The sequence below is a fragment of the Blastomyces dermatitidis genome (assembly GCF_000003525.1).
Source record: "Blastomyces dermatitidis ER-3 genomic scaffold supercont1.4, whole genome shotgun sequence".
Taxonomy (NCBI): domain Eukaryota; kingdom Fungi; phylum Ascomycota; class Eurotiomycetes; order Onygenales; family Ajellomycetaceae; genus Blastomyces; species Blastomyces dermatitidis.
Window position 1 is genome coordinate 4,417,448 of NW_025544777.1, and position 22,507 is coordinate 4,439,954.

Genomic DNA, 22,507 nt, shown 5'->3' on the forward strand with positions numbered 1-22,507 from the left:
TGAGGGCTGCGCATCAAATTATTCGCGGCCGATCTTCTTGTTTTATTTGGAGGGCAGTCATCTGCTATTCTCGTTATCAAGCAAGTTAGGTGGCTGTTGTGGATTTTTCAACAGATGCCAGCAACTGGCAATCCTGAAAATATCGGCTTCTGATACAATTTGTAGGCCCAGGAGGAGTCACTAAAAACATGAACAAGGAATAATCTCAAAAAATGAAGCCTTGTAAAGTACACTTTCGCTTTATTGTCGCCGCGATCCTGTACGAACCAATCAGCTTGACTCCCCTGGTGACTGCTTACTGTAAGAATTGGCATTGCTGGACCCATCCATGAAACAGCCTGGCATACATAGCGTTGCTAACCACACAGATGAGATGAAGTACATTGCTAGAATAACGACATATAATTTGGGCGAAATCCAACTATCATCCGATCGGGAAGAGTGCCAATCCCAGAGGCATTCGCTGCTACAGGCATTCGGATGGACTGTCTGTCTTGGGACAGCGGCAGCATATGCTTACTGATGTATGTTTATGTCGCTTTGGAACTTGGCTGGGACCTGGGATTGCTTGTTGCACGCACCTCTTTATTGTGGGAATAAAACATATGTCTGAAGTGTCATATTCTAATAATAGCAATCGGCATCTTGACTATGAATGCCGAACCCCGTTGCAGAATGCCTTGAAATGTTGAGCTACCTCTGTGGGCTGGAGATACATGCCCCTTACAAATCTGGACTAACTGCTCAGCCAGGTAGGTAGCTCTAACGCGCTAAAACTCTGGACCAGCGGACGTATCGACGGCTAAAAATTGTCTTAATCATCTCCTCCGCCAATGAACAGTCTTATCTCGCCCCTAACTGTTGGCTATCTCAGCATTGCCAGCCTTACGCTCCGCGGTACGAGGATTTACCGCTCAGACCACTCAGGCCTCTCGTCCTCAGCCTCACCCTGATCTAATGCGAGCTGGACCAGTCTGTGCCTGCCTAAAGAATCTTTACAGTCGACGGTAACGGGCAAGCTATCGTCTCTCTTGTGAAAGAGGATGGGACGCTTAAGGAACTTGCATTGTCGAATTTTGAGAACTGGCAGACTACCCCGGGTGGACATAGACACCCGATCACAGGCACCCCTTGCAAGGAAGTGGAAATTTAGACTTTCTCTGAATCCCAAGAAAGCGAATGGTCGGATTTCACTTGTTCAGAATAGCAACACTGGCTGGTATGTTACTTATAACGTCACTTGCTGATATGTTAAGTGGTCAGGGGAATCCGGAGGGGATGAATCTTTTACGGGTTTGTTTTTGTTTTTTGTCAATTTTGTCATGCTTTTCATGATTATAATGTTATTTAAGCGGAACCCATAGATATGAACTGATGTATACCTACATAGAAAATATAGACTAATCATATTTTGCTAATGACAAAAAGTCTTAAACTCCAAGAACAAGTTTTCCATATTGATAAACTATGCATATTCATCTCCTTGATGCTGAGTAGGGGAGAGTAGTCCAGTCCAGACTAAACCGATATTGTCAATTCTTTCCATAAACCCGGTAACCAGTACAGTACACTAATCATAGATCTGATCCCACAGCCACCTGGGTTTTTTTCACTCAATATTTCGAACGATGGTATTTGAATCTGAAAATTAGTGAGAAATTGCTTTTGACAGGGCCGTAGTTTGAGCTCATGGGCGCCGGAAAAGGATGCTGAGCATATCTTACGATGGATGGCCGCCCCACGGCAAGGGTTGATCTGCTATTGAGATTAGTTAGTCCAGTGCAAGGTTAACCGTTACGCCGAAAGAGCCCACAGGTCTCCAAGATCTGTTCTTCGGTCCATTCACATCCATCGTTGAGGCAGAAGAGCATGCTATATATCGTAAGATGGATGACTCCACCACCTCCTTCTGATGCCGTGGATCGCCCTACCATCATCAACTAGTTTTACCAACCTCATTACTACTTATATATAGATCGATCCTCCAAACAACCAACCCCAAATGACCTGCGGACTCTATTATCCTATCAACCTCCACCTTAACGAACACAGATGCCCCTTTCCCTCCTCCCTCCCCCCTCTCGTCTTAAGAGCTGGCCATTCACATCCCAAGCTCCCCGACATCTTGCACTTCCTAGTGCCTATGCTCAACTAGGGAGTCAATCCCCGCCACCCCCGCCACCCCGCACTGCGCAATCAACCACTCTCACCTCCCTTCCTTCCCCTCCGCGACGATGATACGAGTGCCAATCCGCCAATTCTCCGCCCGGGCACCAAAGCCTGAGACTCGCGCTCACAGACTCCTAACAATGTCTGGGATCACCTCTCTAGTCGTGGTCCCCTTTATCCCGCCCGCCATCCAGAGTTCGCGCGAGAAGAAGCTAGGCAATCCGCATGCGAATAGGTTGAGTTGATTTTATTTTGCATCACTCAGTTCTTCCTCCTTTGCTTTTGGAACTTCCTGAATAAATATCTAGTCCGATTTATAGTTAGTTATTGAATAGCTCTGGATGGCAAGCTAATGAACGGCGCACTTCCCTTAGATACCCCCCCCTCTGCTTTCATGCCCGCTAAAGGGCGTCATGAAATCCATACATACATCCATACATATATACTACTGGCCCGTTACCTATAAATATACCGATAACACTACGTACGTACTACATATCATGATAAATGACCTACCTTTTCGCCAGCAGTGGGTATTTATTCGGGGATTGGTTGGGGAATGGAATATTTCGTTTTGGAACGAGAGCCGTTTAAGAATGAGAGGTTATGAAAACGGCGTAACCGGATGAGCGATTTGCTGCATCGTTGTTTCTAGGTTATATATTTATATACCTAAGGGCACTTCGAATGGGGTAGATTTGGACAGACTGGTTCATTTCTTTGTGACATAATGTTTAGCATGGGCTGTGGAAACGACTTACAAGAAGCAGGTTCAAATTTTGGCGTTAGGGAACTGGGGTCGGATTTGCGAAGTGATCAACATTTTGTTTTAACTACCCCTCCCAAACAAGAGTATGTACAGTACAACAAAAGGGAGGATTCTCAAAGGATCGTTCCAGCAATTTAATCGTACAACATTTTTCTACAATATACTTCACACAAAGCCCGCCACATACCTCAAGATGTTTCCAGACGTCTCCAGTCCATACGACTATCTCCATTTTTTTGTGTCTTTGGCACACCTCCCCATTCGCGCAGGTTAGCAGAAAACCCATTGGTCAAAAAAAAAAAAAAAAAAAAAAAAAAAAAAAAAAAAAAAAAAAAACTCCCAAACTTCTCCAAAATTATAAGCTTAAAGCCGATTCCCCTTCCTTGATGTAAATTTTTCTGCCGCCTCATACTTCCCCTTCTCATCAACCCTCTCCGCTGACGTCTCGGGCTCATGCCTCGTTGCGGCAGGATCATGTCCAGCTTCCCTACTCGGACTGCCCGTATCGTCCATCTCTGCCGCGGATTTCGCGCGGGTCATATTTGTCAACCCCCCACCGGAGGATGACGGCGACTTTGCGGAATGTTCCCTTCGAAAGGCTTCCTCTTTGCGGCGCTGGGCTTCTTCGTGTCGTTGGGCGCGGTCGGCGTTTATGGATTTTTTGGCAAAGTAGTATGCGCCGCCGCCGGCTGTGGAGGGTGGCGAGAAGATAGGGAGGGAAACGGTTAGATTAAGATAAATGTATTGGGTTTAAATGGGGTATGTTATTTGGGAAGATTGGAGGGAGGGCTTTTTGCATGGCGTTACGTACCGACGCAGAGGGCGCCCCAGCCAACCCTGTTTGTAATAAGATAGAAATACCGGTCAGATGCCGTAGAAATATATGCCCAAAAGGTTATGTGACGGTGGGATAGCTGTTTGGCAAGGCATGCTGCTCTGGGTGTATGTGGTAGACGTACCAGGTAGATCTAATCTGAACACCACACATTGAGGATTAGTATTACTGATATTCTCGAACTTAGGGGGTATTGCAACGTACAGTATTCATTTTAATATAATTGAGACCACTCGATTGCCGGTTCTCTGTTCAACTGGGTGTTGGTAAATTGGCCGTTGGAGGCTATACACGAGCAGGAAAAAAGCAGGGGATTCTGGCCGGGCAAAAAGTTGCGGGCCGGAGCTTGACGTCGTTGAAGTTTCCGCCAGCCAATCAGAGTCGAGTCAGCGTTCCTGGCTCAGATACTTGGAAATAATCACGTGATGCAGAGGGCGTGTGATGTATCATAAACCTCAAACCAATTGCCGGGAGACCGGTTTCTCTTTCTTGCCAACAACCACCGGCGAAAAGACTCATCAGCAACATTCTCACCGGTATAACGTGCTTGGGATAAGGCAGTTATTTGGCTCTGAAGCCGGATGCTGTCGCCTCTGTAACGGCTGCAATACACACACCATAGGTAAAGTTGAGGGTTTGTCGCCACCTCGCCAGACGTGATTTGCGATAGTATGCCTCCAAAAAGGAAGGCAGCTGGCAGTATGCTTATCCCTTGTTTGCTAGGGTTTGCTTTCACTGTCACTGACCAGTTCTGGTAGGTGGTAATTCAGGACGGGCTTCCAAACGATCCACTCCGGTCCCGGTTTCTGCTCCCCAGAGTGTCCTGAGCAGCGATGAATACTCAGACTCAGGGGCTGCAGACGACAGTGAATATGACGGTGATAGCTTAAAACGTGAGTCCAAACTCTTGCTTAGGGAGGATTCTTTTGATTTCAAGCTTGCGTGCATTTCGTTGCTAAATGAATGTACATTTGCCCGGGAGCAGAGGTGGTCGAGAAGTTTTCTCTTCAGGCGTTCAGCCAAAAGAAGAAAGCGGACGTCCAGCGACAAGATCCACATTTTGGTTATAAGGATTTCTCGTCCTTGCCTTTGAAGCCCGACCATGCAAACCGACCACTATGGATCGAGCCATTGAAGGGTACCATTACCCTGGAAAGCTTCTCGCCCCTGGCATCCCAGGCGCAGGATTTCCTTACGACGATAGCTGAGCCTCTATCGAGGCCTACGCATCTACACGAGTATCGATTAACGGGGAACAGCCTGTACGCTGCAGTATCGGTGGGCTTACTACCTGGGGATATCATTAACTTCCTAGATCGTCTGTCGAAAACGCCGCTACCGGAAGCGATCAAGTCCTTCATCATTAATTTTACCAAATCGTATGGAAAGATTAAGGTCGTTTTGAAATACAATAGATTTTTTGTGGAGAGCTCGGATCCAGCCACTTTGCAGATGCTGCTTCAAGATGAAGTTATTGGGCCGCAGAGATTGCAAAATTCGGAGGGCATAATACAGCAGGCCGCTCCCAAAATGGCAGGGTTGGTTATTCCCGGAACTAAGGATGCTGCTGGGGTGAAACAAAACCCAGACCAGAAACAAATGGAGGGAGAAACAAATGGACGGCCAAAGGAGGATGACCTCTTGGTTGATTTGAGGGAAGAGGATGATGACGACGACCCAGCTCAGGTTCACAGCTTCGAGATCCCAAATACTGCCGTGGAAGCGGTAAAGGCTCGGTGCCAAAGTATGGGCTGTCCAGCCCTCGAGGAATATGATTTCAGAAATGATGAAATCAACCCTACTCTAGACATCGACTTGAAGCCTAATGCGCAAATCCGAAGTTACCAGGAGAAAAGTTTGAGTAAAATGTTTGGCAACGGACGAGCTAAGAGCGGGATCATCGTGCTACCCTGTGGTGCAGGAAAAACTCTAGTCGGTATAACGGCTGCTTGTACCATCAAGAAAGGGACTATCATCCTCTGCACTAGCTCAATGTCTGTTGTTCAGTGGAGGAACGAATTCCTCCGGTGGTCTAATATTGACCCCAGTGATATTGCCGTTTTCACGTCTGACAACAAGGAAAAATTCCGGAGAAATACTGGAATTATTGTGTCCACGTACTCCATGGTGTCCCAAACAAGGGCTCGTTCCCATGATGCGGAGAAAATGATGGACTGGATGCAATCTAGAGAATGGGGTTTGATGATCTTAGATGAGGTCCACGTCGTCCCAGCATCGATGTTCCGGAAAGTCACTTCGGCCATTGCTACTCAGACGAAACTTGGACTCACTGCGACGCTACTGCGTGAGGATGACAAGATCAAGGACTTAAATTTCTTGATTGGGCCCAAGCTGTATGAAGCAAACTGGATGGAGTTGGCTGAACAGGGGCACATTGCCAAAGTTCAATGTGCCGAGGTATGGTGCCCCATGACAACAGAGTTCTATACAGAATATATGCGTGAGAAATCCAGAAAGGCAGCTTTGCTCTACATCATGAATCCCAGGAAGTTCCAGGCGTGCCAGTTCTTGATCGATTACCACGAAAAGCGTGGAGACAAAGTCATTGTTTTCTCTGACAACGTTTACGCTCTCGAACGATATGCTCTGAAATTGAACAAGGCCTACATCTACGGTGGAACGCCTCAAAACGAACGACTACGGATTCTAGAGAACTTCCAGCATAACGAGCAAGTTAATACAATCTTCCTGTCCAAGATTGGCGATACCTCTCTAGATCTGCCTGAAGCGACTTGCTTGATACAGATCTCGTCGCATTATGGCTCTCGTCGTCAGGAGGCACAGCGTCTCGGACGTATCCTACGAGCAAAACGAAGGAACGACGAAGGATTCAATGCTTTCTTCTACTCGCTTGTGTCAAAAGACACAGATGAGATGTTTTATTCCTCCAAACGGCAAGCTTTCTTAGTTGACCAGGGATACGCGTTCAAGGTGATCACGCACCTTGAAGGGATTGAAAACCTTGAAGGACTCGCATATGCCACCCCAGCGGAACGTCGTGAACTTCTACAGGAAGTGATGCTGCAGAATGAGACATCCGCAGCTGTGGAAGAAGTCGTGGACGATCTTTTCAGCGAGCGCTCAGGAGGGCCGAAAGCGCGAGGCGCAGCAAAGAAAGCGGCGGTGAAACGCAGCGCGGCGACCTTGAGCGGCCTTGCTGGAGGTGAGGACATGGCGTATATCGAACATAATAAGAGTAGGAATAAACAGCTGAGGGAGAAGGCCGGACAGCACCCCCTATTCAAGAAGATTGAGAGAGATCGCTTGAAAAGAAGGAAAGCACTTGGTCTGGATAAAAAGTAGACTGGAAATGCGTTTACTTTATTCTTTAATCGTCCGTTGGACGTATGAGATTTTGGGTATTTAAGATAACTGTTTATTTTATTTTATATTTTCTGTGATTCCCATTGGCTCTGGTCTACTTGGACGATGAATTGGATGCTAGGGGAATTGATCTGACGGATATAAGATGTGTCGCCTGGGTTTATCTCGCCTTCTTGTGGCATGTACTAATAGAGTCAATAGAATGAAGTCATCATTTATTTATTTCCTGTGTTTTTGATCATACCTCCCACTTACGCGTAAACCGCTATGACATCAGATATACGGAAATCTCAATGGGATTAAATATTCATATATTGGGAGAGGATGCTCAGTATACCATACCCAGCTTCACACATCGAACGTCCACACATTTCTAATACTAAACTCGTTTAGAACTAACTTCTACGTTCTCAGCTTGTCTCGTTCTGAGCTACTCTCAAAACCAAACTCAAACGATATTCAGTCCAATCTCTATCTAAGCCATCAACGAGCCGGATGTGCTATTTACATCACAAGGGCGCTCGTAGTTAGGCGCAGGAGGGTGTCACCAGCTTCGCCACCAAGACCAGCACTCTGTATTCTTATCAAAGACTTTGTTTCCACCAACAGGGGCATATATTTATTTCTGATTTGGATCTTTACTCGGACGTCCAGACCTCCAGCCGAACACCAAACTGCTAATCAATATCCCATCCGCCATAGGTCCATTCCCGTGTTGGACGGAGTCGCTTACCAATAAACACCTTTTGGGCTTTCAAAGCCCCTAGGTATGAAGCCCAAAGAATGTAGCTACATATGTGATGGTTAGGCTAAACGCTTCAACGGGTTCGCGCGACCGCAGAGGCTTCTAAAAATCCAGGGCAGGACAAAAGCTCGTGTTCTGGCGTTGAATCATGAATAACGATCCTTCTCCCCTCTCTGGCCCTCCTAACTGCTGCCCCGCATTTGATGGCGCCAATGGACATATATAAAACCCCCCTTGCGCGGATCTGCTAGGGTGGCATGGAGAAACTGCAAAGCAATCAAGGAGGCAGTTTGACACATTATTTTGTCTGCAACCTATAAATTTCCACCTTATGATCGGCGTTGTCAAACGGCATCGGCACCAGGCAGCTAAGAATATACCTTGTTGTTCCCAGATACCCACCCGAGCATCCAGAAGAACGCTACAGAGGCCTGCCTTCACTTCCTCAACCAGGTGCTTGATCCTGGATACACCGAAAGCAGCCGCGAGGACAGCCAGCATTGGGTCATCTCCTTCTCCCTCTCGAGAGTCCAAGTCGCACTTCGCCCATATCTTCAAAGCAAACGCGAAACTTGAGCCCGTTAAGAGCCATGGCTACCGCCACCCATATCAGCGTGTCCCCCAACGATACGGGGCTTCTCGGGCTTCACCAGAAGGCCGATTCTGCAAAAAAGGCATCCGAAATGTTGCAGGCGGATATGGAGAGATACCATGTTTTCTTTAACAACGATAAGGGTTTTCACAGTATGTTCGGTTGTTTGAATCTGCAGTTCTAATTTTCCTGAACGCTGCCCCGCTTGTCAAAGATTGATATACAAGCCCCTCAGGTTACATTAACAATGCGTTCTTTTCGTATTTGAGTTCAATCAAGTCAACGGTCTGCTTGGCAAATAACCTCACCAAACTATATAGATATTCATCCTGGCCAAAATGGATATGCAACCGTCCCATCCTCTCCACATTTCCGCCCTATTGTCCCTTGTACAGCAGCTTTAACCATATCAATGAGACTAACCTCCGGCAGATCATCTGGCCCACCACATTTTAACCACCTATGCTTTGGGGGCGTCCCCAGATGTCATCCAGGAGGCTTTCGACCGCACTGCTGCTTACCAGCTGCCTCGTCGCCTAGTCGATGAAGCGATAGTGCAGAAGCTGAGTGACAAGATCCAATTCAATTCTTATGTAGGAATACCGGATCAATATCCTAACTTCCTAGCATATTTTCAGCGCCAAATTGAAAACAGGGGGATAGAGCCAGTGGTGAATGAGTACCTTTTCGCCGGGGATAAGCTAGCGGATGATATGCTTGTCCGGCTCTTCGCTGGTATGGCGCTTGTGCTGGTTTTCCGCCCATCCCACCGTTTCCCTGCCCGTGTCACTGGCTGGCATACTAACGGAACCCTGCCCTACAGGAGTCATTCACCCGTTCATCCAGCTCGGATTTGGCTTCGAGTTCAACCAGCCAGCCATTGTTGCAGAGGCACTTGCCGAAACTGCAGTTCATGAATCAAACCTTACATTCCTCCTGCCTGCCGAGGAGGTAGCAGGCGGTGTTGGGAAAGAGGGGAAGAAGCCCCTCTCTCAGCTCCTGCGGGAGATTCGCGCAAACACCAAATTGCGGGAAGCAGGGCGCTGGGAAGATCCGAATAAAATCAACGGATTGTTGGCTCGAGCTCCAGACGAGATCATTGAAATTGCGAGCCAATTCTCAGTGGGTCCAGACCAGCTGGAAGAGAAGCTAGCCGAACTGTTCAACGCTGTTGGTACGTGACATCCCTATCTCCAAACACAACCGTGGTACCCCTACACTCCAATGCTCCCATCCCAGGGTACAGAGACCATGCATATCCAACCATGCTGCGTGCGTGCCTACATGCGCCCCTCCCCTCTTCATCAATCATGTTCCCCTGTCATTGTTTTCCACTGGTTCGGTGCGAACTGTGGAAAAGAGAGTAACTCAAAGTATCAACAGCCTATTTCGCTGGCGCAGCACAGCGTCCCAACAAGAGGATCAAATTCGATTTTTTCTACATGCACTGCGTTACCAGCACAATTTTCCTGGCTGCATTCGCCACCCAGCCGTGGATCAGTAAGCAGAACAAACTACGCGTCCTGGAGTGGAAAGGTCGTGTGGACCTCATGATGTACGCCTCTCGTGGTGCTGCAGAGCTCCGACTGGAAGAAATTGCAAGCTACAAACCAAAAATATCGTGGGAGGAAGTGTTTGCCCAGGCCATTCACCATCCCCGGGAAGACGGGCATGTGTCAAAGTTTGTCCGCACGCTTGCGTATGGGGAGAAGCTGTGTAAACCGTTTGAAGCGGATGAGAAGTATCAAGAGGCGTTCTTAGTCAGGGGAGATATGTGGATTAAGCTGGCGAACATGGGTGAGTTCTTTTATTCCAGATTTTTGAACACTTTAACAGGCTCGACAAACTCATTCAGTCCTCATGAATTCATTCCAAATGCATTTTTTCCTCGGGTTTCATTACTTGTGCCCTATCAGCGCTCTCACTCCTCCAAATCCATTTTGTACCCCTCCCCCGCCTCACCTGGAGTTACATCGTTGCGAGCCAGCGCTCTCCTTGGTCCCTGTTTAGCTGCACTAAGCCCTTACCCCTGTCTACCCGAAATGGCCCAAGTTCCAGAACCAACCACCCCCAAGCAAAAAAAAAAAAAAAAAAAAAAAAAAAAAAAAAAGAAAGAAAACAACAAAAAACAAATAAATATTTTAATTCCCGAAGGCCCGAAACCTGAATCCCATTTTCCCACGTTTCGTCCCAAGGAAACCCCAATAATAAACCTGTGAAGGCTCCCATGCCCCGGTTTTTAATCTAGTCTTAGTTATCTTCCCCGCCTGCACATTGTTCATTTCGACCACCCCTGAATCCTGCAATTGAGCTGACAAACACTCTTTACAAGAGTTTAACAACGCAATACTACTTTTAATATTTCCTAACAGAAAAAAAATAAAAATAATAATAATAATTATTATTTGCTGACATCCACCCCTCTCTGATCAAGTTATCGATTCCGTCCAGGGCGACGACGAGATGTGGATTAGGCATGTTGGCGACGACCGGGCGTGGGAAGGGGTTGCGGAGAGATAAAAGAGGCGCGCCTGAGCGAAACAATTCTGGGGGCTGAATCTGTGCATTTGTGCATTTGTTCTAGATGCTCGGGAACATGCTTGGGAAAAGAATGGGCTCTTTTTTCTTTCCTTTCTCACTTGTTTGTCGAACCATCCTGGGTTTTCTGACATGGGCTATGGACATTGCGAATGGTTGCTAACAGATAACGCAAAGGTAAACAACCATCCTATCCTATCCATGGGTAGTCATGGATGGTTATGGAACAGGGTCATGGTATTTTGCTGTTTTGTAATTTTTTTTTATCAATCTCCCCTTCCCACCTGCCTAAATTAACTTGCATTACGACAATTTGCTATTATTGCCAGTGGATGGATGATAGTTATAAACTATTTACCATAGTATATATATTCTGAGTGAGAAGTCACTAAATCTTAGAGAAGTTCTATTACTAGCTAGCTGAGTCATCATCCTAGAGATCAGTGATAATCTCTACTTGAACCTTAGCATCTTTGTTACTGTCTCATCCACTTGTAGGCCTAGAGCTCATTGATCAAGTAGTTGATCAAGCCCACCCGAACAGCTGCCCTTATATAATCATCCCTCAACATGCCAATTCCGAGGTCTTACCGCCCCGGCGCCGCCATGTTACATTGACTGAATGAGTTTGTTGAGTGGTGAATCATGTTAGAAAAAAGAATAAAACGCCGAAAATAAGCGCAACTTCATTCTATGTTTCTCATACACCAACCATCCCATGCCGTCCAAAAAAAAGAATAATAATAATAAACAAACAACTCCCCCGGCCCTCCCCCCTCCCCCCCCCCCCTCCCCTCTCCCCCTCTCCCCCTTTTTTTTTTTCGAAGGAAACAGGAGAGCAAAGTGAGATAATCAAAGGATCAGGTAAGACATAGATGCGTATATGTAGAAGACACCGGCCCTATTGGTAGTTGCGCCGGTAAAATGATGAAAAACGTCAAGGCTCGCAAAAAGGGGAGAACAAGGGCAGGAAAAGGGAAATGGATATCGTTGCAGGTAAAAGAAATGACTTTGAAAACATGCAGTGAGAAAAGGGAAAAACAAAAATCAGGCTGATTGGGGGGATTGGGGAAGATATCAAAGGTAGATAGGCCCCTACGTGAAGCAGACCTATCCCCGCCCACCTTTGTATCTACATGGTGTAGTAATAGTAGGCACATTGATACAGAGTACCATAATTGTATTTCGGACGGGGGCTCGATTTTTTTGAAGAATGGATGGAGCCTGAAAAGTGTTATATATCAGAAAGAAGTTAAGAGATTGACATACTATAAATGAAAAAGTTAAGTGTGTCCGGCGAAAAGGTTCTCTTACTCGTATCAGGTTTCCGTTCGGAGTCCGGGGTTGAGGTGGTGGTCCTCGATTTATTATCTTCTATGATCGAGCTGGCGGGTTTGTTTTTGAGGATTCGTTTTCGGAAGCCGGATCTAAGCAACGATCCCTTCCTGCTACCTCCAGAACTAGACTCAGTCCTTGTGGGGCTTTTGGGCCTTGTTGAAATGGTGTCGATCAAGGAGGGGGACATGAGGGAAGGGGATGTTGCTTCAGTCTGAGAGAGCTCAGAAACGCTCCGACTGGATTCACTGGAAGACCGACTTAGTGCAATAGATTCATCCGCTCTAGAGTTCTCTTCATTTTTTGACGAGCTGATCGTTTTTGGAGGGCTGATATCAGGTGTCGGTGATTGTTCAGGCGATGGCTCAGGCGTGTCTGCCGTGATGTAGTCATTTAAGTCATTTTTAACTGGTTCACGATAATTCTGCGCAGCAGACTGGATCCCCGCCATTTCGCAACGTCTGCATGAGTCCACCGCGAGTTCTAGCACTTTAACCTTGTCGGCGAGTTGCATTCGTGCGATCCTGGTGTCGTCGGAATCAGCTGCGATACGTTCGATTTGTTCAGTTGACAATTGTGCCATCATAGACGGAGAAATAAGATTCTCCAAGTTTGCCACAAGGCAATTTTCCACTGCAAGAAAAGCAACATTGTCAATGAATACTGGTAATGTGGCGGCATAATAAGTTTCCATGCAATCGAGAATTTCAGAATAAACATTGAATTCAGTGCCGTCATCCATGTTATCATCCATGCCGTTTGGACCACTTAGGGCACGAAGTCGATGGATTTTCGTAGTTAATTTTCGATTCAAGGTTGAAGGAACAATTTGTTTAAAGGGCGTTGCTAGCTCGTCTATTTTGCCGTTAAGTGCCTGCAACTTGTTGCTCATCTCCTGGTCTAGTATTTTCCTGAGTATGGCTTCGCCAACTGTAGCACCCGCAATGTGATGGAGGAGATCGTCCAAAAATCGCTTTACCTTCTTCCAAAGCTCGTATACATGAGATTTTGCCATCGGTGTCCATTTGAGCGAATAGCGAATAAATAGCTCGCATATGACCTGAGAATTAACCAATCCTTTTGATTCACGGCCTCCGTTTTGCTTGAATAGTTCAGCAAGTCCTCGAATAAAAGATGATCGTGGAACTGGTTGAGGGCTATCGGGTAAGGCTTGTTCTGGCATTTGTGGTGGGCCATCCGAAGACGTATCATCGTACAGGTTATAACTATGGCCACGCTCCTCCATATCCGTAGCAAAGTCTTCAGCCCAGTTTCGGATTACAGATCTCAATCGCCGCATCGACGTTTGTGGGTGATAACGGAAATAGGAATCATGATATTCGCCAGCCGTGGCTGATCGTGCGAGGGCTTGATATCGTTCAGCAATAGTTGTTAGATACAATCGGTGAGACGCACCCGACTTTCGATCCGGTCCGAGCTTTTGCAGTAGCACGCGGCTCGTTTCAAGGTCCTGTTGAAGTTCGGTAGACAGGTTGGACAGCTGCGACTCGATTTGGCCAAGTAGAATTTTGCTTAGTCGACTTCGAAGCGACTGAATGCCGACGGAATTTGGAGAAAGGGCCTTCCAAGGCCTTGTGGTAGTGAAAAACAAATTTTCCATGTCATCACGTTGGAAATGGCGATTTCGCCTCTCGTTAGAATCGTTATTCACTAGAACGTGCCATCCTAAGCGCAGGGGCGTATCTTGGTTTTTAGCACGTGCAAAGTAGTTTTCCTCGGTAGAAGAGCCGGGTTCTAGGTGATCAGGTTTCGTTATGATTGCCATTGTGCGAGGGCTGCAGGATTTCGTCATCCGTAACACAATTTGTTGAGATATATTACGCTCAGCGGATACAACGGCTAGCAGGATGCTCCGAGGGTTCCTCATGTAAGACTCAGTTAGGCTTTGGATGATAGTAACATCCTCCATTCGTTGATGGTGCCCTGGTCGATTGATAAGGCCGGGCAGGTCAACTACTGTCAGGTCTGGTAGTGTAGGGCCTGAAGCCTCCAGCTGTAGGACATCCAGTGAGTATCTTCCATCGGAAATCAAGCCCATGATCAGCCTAGCCTCTGAATATAGTTTGGGAATATCCTGGAGCCAGTTATGTGACCTCGAAAATATTCCTAGTTTGTGCCGATGATCCGGGGAGGCATCCGGGCCTGGTCGGATTTTCACTGAAACTGAGGCTTCATCGGACCTCCGCAGGATAACTTCCGTTGCGAACCTGGTGCAGGGTTCAGTGCTCGTTGGCAATGGGATACCCGTTATGGCGTGGAATACTGAACTCTTCCCACTATTTTGGTCACCGCAAACCACCAGCTGGGGCAGAGCCAGCTGGCGGCGAAATCCCAAATCGCGAAGTTCATCTAGCCGGGCAAGCAAATCCGCTTGGCCTTTGGATTCAAGTCGATGGATAGGCAGAGGGCTGAAAGGATCCATAATTCAGTTGTGGCCCGTTGGGCTACTTATAGAGAGTCAACAAAGCACAGGCCATAGGGGATGATGAACAAAACACGAGCGCAGAAAAGAACAATGATATTGGTTCAAGAGGACTATAAAATCAGATGATGGGTTGGACACAGCTATTATTATAACAGGCCCAGCATTTGAGAGAAGCGAGGATAAGGGAGGACAGGGATGCTCCACCCCAAGCAGAAGCCGAAGGACGCTAAAAGCACCATCCAACAGCTGAGGCCTGTCTGAGGTTTCCTCCAAGTACTCCATTGCCAAGGCCTAAAATCTTACCGAACGGCGGCACACGGCGGACGAGGGGGGAAATCGTGGAAACTATTAGAAAAGTGCATTTGCGATCCTTGAGGATCGGCAAGGATCATTCGACCCAATTGCGAGGATAACAAGTCTGGCAGCCATGGGTAACCAGGGTGCCATGAGCCCAAGCCCAAGTTCGTGGGGGGGGGGGACGACGTCTGACATTCCAGAAATATTCGAGAGCAAGGGAAAAATACCACCCCTCTCCACTCTCACGATAGACCCGGCTGGGTTGCCTTCGCGCGGGGGGAGGGTTTGGTGCGCTCACTTTCCAGGATGCAGTGGCAGGGATAAAACAGACTTGTGGCGCAACCAGTCCATTTCGCTTGGAGACTTAGATGGAGTCATCGAATAATTGCCGCATGGCTCATGCCGACATCAACGCGAGCGGAGTCCAGGTTTTCTTGGCTTTAGGGAATTCTGCTGCAGATGGCTGGCGTGGAGAAAACGTAGTCTAATATTTCCTAATCGGGACAAATGTTGCTCTTGATAGAGTCATGTGACTTGGATCGCACATTTTTTGCACTGCTTGGTCAAGATGACTAATCTGAAGAGCTCGCCTGAAGCGACTTGACCAATGAAAAGTCAGAGAACGGTTGGTGGGGCAACTTTCTCGGGAAAACTCTTCTCCCGCGCTCAACGACCTCACTCATCGTCCCCAACAGCAATGTTAGCTAGACGGACCCGGACCAAGCCAACCTGGGCTACTCCGTACGCAGCATCGTCAGGCAACGTTTTATTCTTGGCAGATAATCTGAGGATTATTCGATTTTTCATACGGATACGGAGTACTTCCATCCTATTTCTTGCAGATTCGTGGACGTGATCATGGCGGATTCTGCTGACCGCAATCACTCCCATTCTTCCAACCCTTCCAAAGGCCACCACCAACCCGATGAAGAAAACACCTTTATCGCACTTCGCCGCTATGCTGATGAGCATTTCTCTGCATTACTACAATCGTTGATAGGACTTCCTTCCGCATTTTCCCCTCCCTCACCAAGGGATTGGATGTACATCCAGGGAGGCGATCCCGCAGTCAGATTCCATCACCATAGGCTCCGCGCAACAGAAACTGGGGCTGGTACTCAAGACTCCCAGTCGAGCGGCTCACGACACAGCTCTGAAAAGTGCACCTGTGGGCGTGATGGTGGTACGACTACCTACACTGATGGGAATGACCCATCTGATGTACCGTGGTTAGAAAGTCGACGACATTTTGAGCATCAATTTCCGTCGTCTATATTTGATTCGCCGCTAGAGAACCTGTGGCCTCTTGACCCGTTGCACTTCTTCTCAATTCTACCCCGTTCCAGCTTTCCATTTTCCTTCGATTTCCTATCCTCCTCGACCTTCCAGGGTTGGCCCATCTCGTACCTTCTCTTTTCTCCGTACTCCCCACTCCACCTCGAACGCCAGAAAAATATGCGGCACAAGCCATACGAGAAACCCCTCTCTTCGCTATTCTCCGCATTAATACCTTCTCATGAGGCTCACGAGTCTGACACCCCGCGTTGGCGAGAAGCTTTCGAAGACCTATTGCGCATAGAAAATGGCAAAGATATGTTAAATAGTGACTTGGGGGCGGTCGTCAGAAAAGAAAAGCCAAAAGATTGGATATCCGGTATGATCGGCAGAGGTAGCCTTGGTCCCCATTGGACTCATGTCCAGAAGGGTCCAAACGATTATTTCAACTACAGATACAGCCAGCCCACCGATGGAGCAGGAAAAGGGAAGATGTCTCGGCCTGGGTCCTCCCACGAATATGATGATCGGGAACACTCTATGCAGGGCGACAAGTGGCTCACGGAACTCGATCTGTACGAGAAATTTCTGGACCGCGTGAATGAACCATCAGACGAGGAGGATATTCCCTTAGTAAGCCCACTGATGGGAATGATAATTGAAGACCGACTCAGAAGACGGGAACGGCTATTGGAAGGACAAAGGCGATGGCAGCATACAGTCGAGAATAAAGACTTCGACTTCCAACGTGATGGCTCGGACGTAAATTCCAACGATACAGCCTCCATTCAAGCCTCACAGCCTTCTCCACCGTCTCCATACATTACTTCCACCATCACCACCACCGAGCGAAGGACTCTGCCGGACGGCTCGGTGCAGACTACCATTACTCGAAAGAAGCGGTTCTCTGATGGAAAAGAAGAAAGCAATGAAACCGTTCAGGTGGAAAACGCCAACCATCCACCATCAGGAAGTGAGACCAGCCAGGCACAGCTGCAGAGCGCCGAGCAGACTAACGATCGTGGCTCCCAGAGGAAGGGTGGCTGGTTCTGGAAAGATTAAACCATCTCCACTTTTCTCCACCTCTTTGCTTACTCGAGTTCTCGGGATTCGACCCCACGCCCACCTGCATGCAGTTATCACATTATTGCTCTCCCGTCTCCCTCTCCATTCTTTTTCTTTTTGACTCTTAGCGTTAATCAATGTCGGGCGTTTGCACTCATTTTAAGGCTGGAACTTAATATTATTCACGACGTATTTTGGGTTTCCTTTGTTATTCACTGTTGCAATTTCTCTTACTCTGTATTTTATGACAATCTAATCTGACACCCTGGTATGAATTTTCGTGAAGAAATAAGGATCAAACAAAACACAATGTGAGATATATACTGCGTACATCTGAATAAATTCAAAACATATTGTGACACTATGAAGTAAATTAAGACAGAAGGCAGTTATCTCTCCTTCCCGTTTGTATTTGTTACCCCTTTCCCCACCCTCTGCATTTGATCAAGCTTAGTGAGAAGCCATACGAACATACGACGCCATCGTGTCAGGCCCCTTAGGCAGAACTTTGCAAAACTTGGTAGTTTAAACGTTCATGAGGCGTCTCCTGCTGCGCCCTCTGCAGCTTATCAGGCGCTACTAGAATAAAAATATCCAGTAGCCCTGGATTCCACGGACATTATGGGGCCGCATAGAACACTTTTCTTTTTTTATAGCAATTAAGATTTCCAAGGTTTGGGAGAAAGGATGTCGAACTCAGGCTAAATAATAAACAAACAAGAGCTTAGCACAAACTCAATGCGGAGAATATGCAAGCCTCATCAGAACAGAAAACCTAAACTTGATCAATTATGGGTCTGTCTGCACCTGGCCAGCTGGGTTTCTGGAAATCGGATGGCCATTCTGGCTGACGCGCTGGCTTTGGAGACGAAGGTTTATTAGTCTTGTCGCTTGATGGTCCAGTGTACTGGTTGGAGCCATGACCGATGGGGAGCCAACGAGAAGAAGACATCACCAGCCTGTCAGCACGCCCTCACGCTTCGACTTGCAAGAAGTGCAACAGACGCTGACCCCCTCGTGTGTTTCATGTGAGTTAGAAATCGCTGAACGCCCGTCCTATTTGTTGCCTAGATGATTGATATCCGGATATTTGCCAGATGGCGCCCATTCGGGGGAAAGATCCGATTCCTTCACCCATCTCATCTCACTCAACCCTGCCGCCTCCCTCGCGGCTCCGGCCAATAACACCTCCTTTTCAACGCAATCGGGCGAATCATCAATGCCCAGATTCTGGTCGGTTAATATCGTGCATCTCGGCTTGCACTTGGCACATCATCCTCGGAAGCCACAGCGCGCGCCAAAGCAATTCCCCGCTCCTTGAGGCACACTCACTCAAGCCCATGAGCATATGGGAATGAATAATAATAACGGGACGCTTGCATGTGGCGGCCGTAAACTATTATTATTATTCTCCCAAGAAACCTTCGCTGGCTCAAATCGCCTCGTCAAGCTTTCAATTGGTGGTTGAGGCAATAATGGATGCGTTTCGCAGTGATTCCCGATCCTCGCTGAGTTTCTCGTTCGGGGCGATGGCTTGGCTCAAAATAATAAGAATAAGAATAATAATAATAATAATGCACATCAACCGGATCCAACTAGAGGGAGTGTTCGGTTGCACGCTTAACCTCGTACAATCTTGTATAAAAGACCCCACTTACACAATCTTACACCGTACACACTCCATTCAACATTGTCTGCACGAAAGAGGCCTTGTGTTCAGTCTGCCATTCTTATATCATATCCCTTCTTTTTCTCCACTTACACGCGATTAGACTTCAATGGTGTAACTAGATCATATAGTGAGGGGTTGTATCTATAATAAGGCAAGGTTGGGAGCGTGTAAAGTTATATACAAGTGTGCTGCCAGGTTGAGTATTATCCTGTAGTAGTGCGGGGGCTCACATTGTTGATTATATGACTCCTGCTGTACACTTAAAATACTATCCACTTTTTACGTGCAGGTTGTACTTGTATGTACATACATACGTACAACCGAACACGCCCCCTGAGTGATCCCATTTACCATTTACAAACTGCCGTTGGCGCAATAATAGCCTCTGTGGAGTTACTCCGTCCTCCTCTGTGCTAGCGAAAGCTGACATCAGCGGATTTTATAATTAACTAACTTAACCAGTTAACTAACGTTAGTTAATCGTAGCTTCGGCTAATCCTCCGAGCCTCAAATTTCAAGTTGTCAATCTATCAGTGTAAAGCAAATTTCGTCTCTCAAGGCTGACAAAGGCTGGTGATGCCTTTAATTGCAAGGTATTTGGTACAATTGGTGACCAAGATGATTGTGAAATTGCATTCTCTCTGTCGATGCATGCTGGGAACCTAGACTGATTATCCTAACCACGGCCCTAAATGCAACCATCCCATGTTCCCCTGGCGTAAAATTAAAACATCTTTTGCCATGGTAGCAAAATTTTCTAATACATCGAGTGTCTGACACCCCGCGGAATTCCAATCAATGCAGCAACTTCCCCTCCGCTATCTCGACTTTCGCGATGTTTTTGGATCTAAATGAAAGCCTTCAACATTTCCCCTTTGGGGAATGCCGAGGTCAATCCGCTGAGTCATCGTATAATCGCGGGGAAGACGACGAGCGAGAGCAAGCAAATGCGCATCTACACACTTTTGTCAAGCCATTTTCTGTCTTAACACCCTGAACCCGGAAGAAGAGCTCATATACATAAAACCCCTTGTCTTCACCGGGAACAAATAGCCATGTCCTCCGCTCCCTCTGAAGCCATTGCTGATATACCCGCACCCACGCATGCCCAGCTGGATTCCATGCTTTCTCGCAAGTTTGGCAAGGAGACAGTGAACTATTTCTCAAGTGAGTAACTATCTCGCTCATTTCCTCCCCATCTCTGTAGTACAACGATATGGCTAAGCCCTAGCATCTCCTTCGCAGGTTCGCGTTTAAACCGGGTCTCGTTCCTCCGAGCAGATGGCGCATTCTTATCAGCAGCGATAAGACACCCAACAAGCCGCTTTCTACTCTTCAACGAGCTCAACCCCCTCATCCGCAGCCCCTCAGAGCTCTTCTACGCTTCCTACAATGATGTCAAGACCCTCGTTCCCGAAGACATCTTCGATAAATCCGAAGTAGACGCCCTCAAGGACTTCGACCCCTCCGTCACAAAGCCCCTCCTGATATTCCTAGGTCTAGACGAGACGCAGACGGAAAATACTTTGAGCTACAAAACGTATAAGGGAACCCCCTTCTTCGCCCTAGACGTCACCCCGCGCGGCACAATAGAACAACCTGCCAAGGACATTATCGCAACTATGGAAGCCAAGGGCTTGTCTTTCTTCCGGGGCCGCACCGTCACCACCCTCCCCGCCGACATAGCCGCCATATATGCCCAAGCCCGCGCCATTCTCGACTGGAACACGCGCAACATATACTGTGGCACCTGCGGCCACCTAACCATGTCTGTCCAAGCGGGCACAAAGCGCGCTTGCCCACCGCACGACCCCCAAGGTCCCCGCCCGCCCTGCAGCACCCGCACAACGATCTCAAACATCTCATTCCCCCGTACTGACCCAACCATCATCGTGGTCGTCGTCAGCCACGACGGCCAACGCCTGCTTCTGGGCCGGCAGAAGCGATACCCGCCCAACTGGTACTCGACGCTGGCCGGGTTCATTGAGCCCGCCGAATCCGTCGAGGATGCAGTGCGGCGCGAGGTGTGGGAAGAGTCTGGCGTGGTGGTGTCCCGTGTCGTCATCCATAGCACGCAGCCATGGCCGTACCCGGCCAATCTGATGATTGGCGCCATTGCGCAGGTGGCGAAGCCGGAGCATGAAATCATCTCGCTCCAGCATGACCCAGAACTAGAAGATGCGCGGTGGTTCTCTATTGCGGAAGCTGAGGAGGCGTTGAAAGTGGGCACCAGCGATTTGTCGGGGAAACCTGGGTCGGGATATAAAGAGGGTTGGCTGCGCTTGCCGCCCAGGACGGCGATTGCGTATCAGTTAATTGCCGCGGTGGTTCATGGGGAGTTTTGGGGGGGGATTAGTTATGCTAATGGGCCCAAGATGTGAATGGGTTGAAGTGTCAGTGCAGACGGGCAGGTGTCAGGCTTTCAAGCCTGTGACATACATCCCTGTGCTTATTGGGAAAATTAGAAAAAAATAAAATAAAAATAAAAAGGCAAAGAAAAGAAGGTCAATATAGAAATGATTCGCCGGGTTTGACTGCGATACCCTCCTGCTCATATGGCATGGGCATTTTACTTTTGATACCACAGTTTGTTAGCGATATATACATAAAATTGGATTTACAGGGCGCGTATTTGAAGAACAATAGAACGCACCGCCTCGCTATCTTGTACCCTATTAGACATAGTTATATTAAGATCACAGATACCGTATGATATGTCGCGTCTTCGATTCATTCACCCGCTCATATGCATACAAGTGCGTAGACATCATCTTTGTATCAGAGATTTTTCCCATAGGCGGCGTATTTATCACGCCTGACACCCACCTCGAAAATTCACCTTGGTTGGGTAGCTGAAAGACATAGACCGAAGCTCGATCAAAGGTCCTTGCCTGTAGGACTGGGTCAGAGAGGCAGAAAGAGGTTTGGGACTATATCATTCAAATGCTATAACGTCAATGGGACTTGGAATATTCATGACACCAAACAAGTAGCTAAACAAGAAACACCGTGGGTTGCAATCATACGGAAAGTACTGTGGAGGTGGTGAATAAGAGGGAGAGAGAGCAAAATAAAAACTGGGTAGTATAGGACAAAAGGATCGCAGAGATAGAGAAGGATCTTGAAAGAAATAGAGCAGAATAATGTACGCAGTTGGCAAAAAGGGGGAAATGAGTTCATAATGGGCAATCACATCCCCAATTTGGGGGAGAAAAAAAAAATAAAGGTTATATAATAAACGGATATCGCCAAACATGCTTTTCCTTTTCGTGTTTCCATGTACGAAAAAAAAAGTAAGAAAAAGGAGCCGCTTAAATTTGTTTGAAAAGAAATAAGGCATTAAAAAAAAAAAAAAAATAAAATAAAATAAAATAAAATAAACACTATGCTTCTCCACCCAACTGACAGTTCCCTTCTTGAGAAA

The 22,507-nt window shown here is 47.4% G+C and overlaps 8 protein-coding genes across 8 annotated transcripts; 5 read left to right on the forward strand and 3 right to left on the reverse strand.

Annotated features, from left to right (window-relative positions):
- Nucleotides 1-907: 907 nt before the first annotated feature.
- BDCG_04421 (uncharacterized protein) lies at nucleotides 908-1,108 on the reverse strand (the record flags this gene model as incomplete). Its single annotated transcript, XM_045420082.1, has 1 exon — nucleotides 908-1,108. One exon carries the CDS (start codon nucleotides 1,106-1,108, stop codon nucleotides 908-910), a length of 201 nt encoding a protein of 66 aa, XP_045276256.1.
- A 1,860-nt stretch (nucleotides 1,109-2,968) lies between these two features.
- Nucleotides 2,969-4,164, reverse strand: BDCG_04422 (uncharacterized protein). Its single transcript, XM_045420083.1, has 4 exons — nucleotides 3,978-4,164; nucleotides 3,898-3,911; nucleotides 3,750-3,775; nucleotides 2,969-3,627 (listed from the first exon to the last, which is right to left on the reverse strand). The coding sequence occupies exons 1-4, from the start codon at nucleotides 3,984-3,986 to the stop codon at nucleotides 3,302-3,304; spliced, it is 375 nt and encodes a 124-aa protein (XP_045276257.1). The 5' UTR covers nucleotides 3,987-4,164; the 3' UTR covers nucleotides 2,969-3,301.
- BDCG_04423 (DNA excision repair protein ERCC-3) lies at nucleotides 4,096-7,479 on the forward strand. Its single transcript, XM_045420084.1, has 3 exons — nucleotides 4,096-4,472; nucleotides 4,532-4,666; nucleotides 4,759-7,479. The coding sequence occupies exons 1-3, from the start codon at nucleotides 4,445-4,447 to the stop codon at nucleotides 7,095-7,097; spliced, it is 2,502 nt and encodes an 833-aa protein (XP_045276258.1). The 5' UTR covers nucleotides 4,096-4,444; the 3' UTR covers nucleotides 7,098-7,479.
- Nucleotides 7,480-8,453: 974 nt separating this feature from the next.
- Nucleotides 8,454-10,975, forward strand: BDCG_04424 (HypA protein; the record flags this gene model as incomplete). Its single annotated transcript, XM_045420085.1, has 5 exons — nucleotides 8,454-8,607; nucleotides 8,888-9,190; nucleotides 9,279-9,629; nucleotides 9,839-10,252; nucleotides 10,890-10,975. 5 exons carry the CDS (start codon nucleotides 8,454-8,456, stop codon nucleotides 10,973-10,975), a joined length of 1,308 nt encoding a protein of 435 aa, XP_045276259.1.
- BDCG_04425 (dynamin family protein) lies at nucleotides 10,601-15,696 on the reverse strand. Its single transcript, XM_045420086.1, has 2 exons — nucleotides 12,308-15,696; nucleotides 10,601-12,217 (listed from the first exon to the last, which is right to left on the reverse strand). The coding sequence occupies exons 1-2, from the start codon at nucleotides 14,769-14,771 to the stop codon at nucleotides 12,126-12,128; spliced, it is 2,556 nt and encodes an 851-aa protein (XP_045276260.1). The 5' UTR covers nucleotides 14,772-15,696; the 3' UTR covers nucleotides 10,601-12,125.
- BDCG_04426 (uncharacterized protein) lies at nucleotides 15,245-18,023 on the forward strand. The gene has a single exon (XM_045420087.1). It carries the CDS (start codon nucleotides 15,930-15,932, stop codon nucleotides 17,406-17,408), a length of 1,479 nt encoding a protein of 492 aa, XP_045276261.1. The 5' UTR covers nucleotides 15,245-15,929; the 3' UTR covers nucleotides 17,409-18,023.
- A 102-nt stretch (nucleotides 18,024-18,125) lies between these two features.
- BDCG_04427 (uncharacterized protein) lies at nucleotides 18,126-19,497 on the forward strand. Its single transcript, XM_045420088.1, has 2 exons — nucleotides 18,126-18,439; nucleotides 18,509-19,497. Exons 1-2 carry the CDS (start codon nucleotides 18,331-18,333, stop codon nucleotides 18,730-18,732), a joined length of 333 nt encoding a protein of 110 aa, XP_045276262.1. The 5' UTR covers nucleotides 18,126-18,330; the 3' UTR covers nucleotides 18,733-19,497.
- Nucleotides 19,498-19,583: 86 nt separating this feature from the next.
- BDCG_04428 (NADH pyrophosphatase) lies at nucleotides 19,584-22,459 on the forward strand. Its single transcript, XM_045420089.1, has 2 exons — nucleotides 19,584-20,250; nucleotides 20,329-22,459. Exons 1-2 carry the CDS (start codon nucleotides 20,139-20,141, stop codon nucleotides 21,462-21,464), a joined length of 1,248 nt encoding a protein of 415 aa, XP_045276263.1. The 5' UTR covers nucleotides 19,584-20,138; the 3' UTR covers nucleotides 21,465-22,459.
- Nucleotides 22,460-22,507: the final 48 nt, after the last annotated feature.

Excerpts from the sequence above, each read along its gene's own strand:
- BDCG_04423 (XM_045420084.1), top strand. The coding sequence starts at position 4,445 with ATGCCTCCAAAAAGGAAGGCAGCTGGCA. Across the intron at positions 4,473-4,531 it reads AAAAAGGAAGGCAGCTGGCA|GTGGTAATTCAGGACGGGCT; the intron begins GTATGCTTATCC and ends CAGTTCTGGTAG. Across the intron at positions 4,667-4,758 it reads TGACGGTGATAGCTTAAAAC|AGGTGGTCGAGAAGTTTTCT; the intron begins GTGAGTCCAAAC and ends GCCCGGGAGCAG.
- BDCG_04428 (XM_045420089.1), top strand. The coding sequence starts at position 20,139 with ATGTCCTCCGCTCCCTCTGAAGCCATTGCTGATATACCCGCACCCACG. Across the intron at positions 20,251-20,328 it reads GACAGTGAACTATTTCTCAA|GTTCGCGTTTAAACCGGGTC; the intron begins GTGAGTAACTAT and ends TCTCCTTCGCAG.
- BDCG_04422 (XM_045420083.1), bottom strand. Across the intron at positions 3,628-3,749 it reads CTGGGGCGCCCTCTGCGTCG|CCGGCGGCGGCGCATACTAC; the intron begins GTACGTAACGCC and ends CACCCTCCACAG.
- BDCG_04427 (XM_045420088.1), top strand. The coding sequence starts at position 18,331 with ATGACCGATGGGGAGCCAACGAGAAGAAGACATCACCAGCCTGTCAGC. Across the intron at positions 18,440-18,508 it reads GACCCCCTCGTGTGTTTCAT|ATGGCGCCCATTCGGGGGAA; the intron begins GTGAGTTAGAAA and ends GATATTTGCCAG.
- BDCG_04425 (XM_045420086.1), bottom strand. The coding sequence starts at position 14,771 with ATGGATCCTTTCAGCCCTCTGCCTATCCATCGACTTGAATCCAAAGGC. Across the intron at positions 12,218-12,307 it reads CGAACGGAAACCTGATACGA|GCTCCATCCATTCTTCAAAA; the intron begins GTAAGAGAACCT and ends AACACTTTTCAG.
- BDCG_04426 (XM_045420087.1), top strand. The coding sequence starts at position 15,930 with ATGGCGGATTCTGCTGACCGCAATCACTCCCATTCTTCCAACCCTTCC.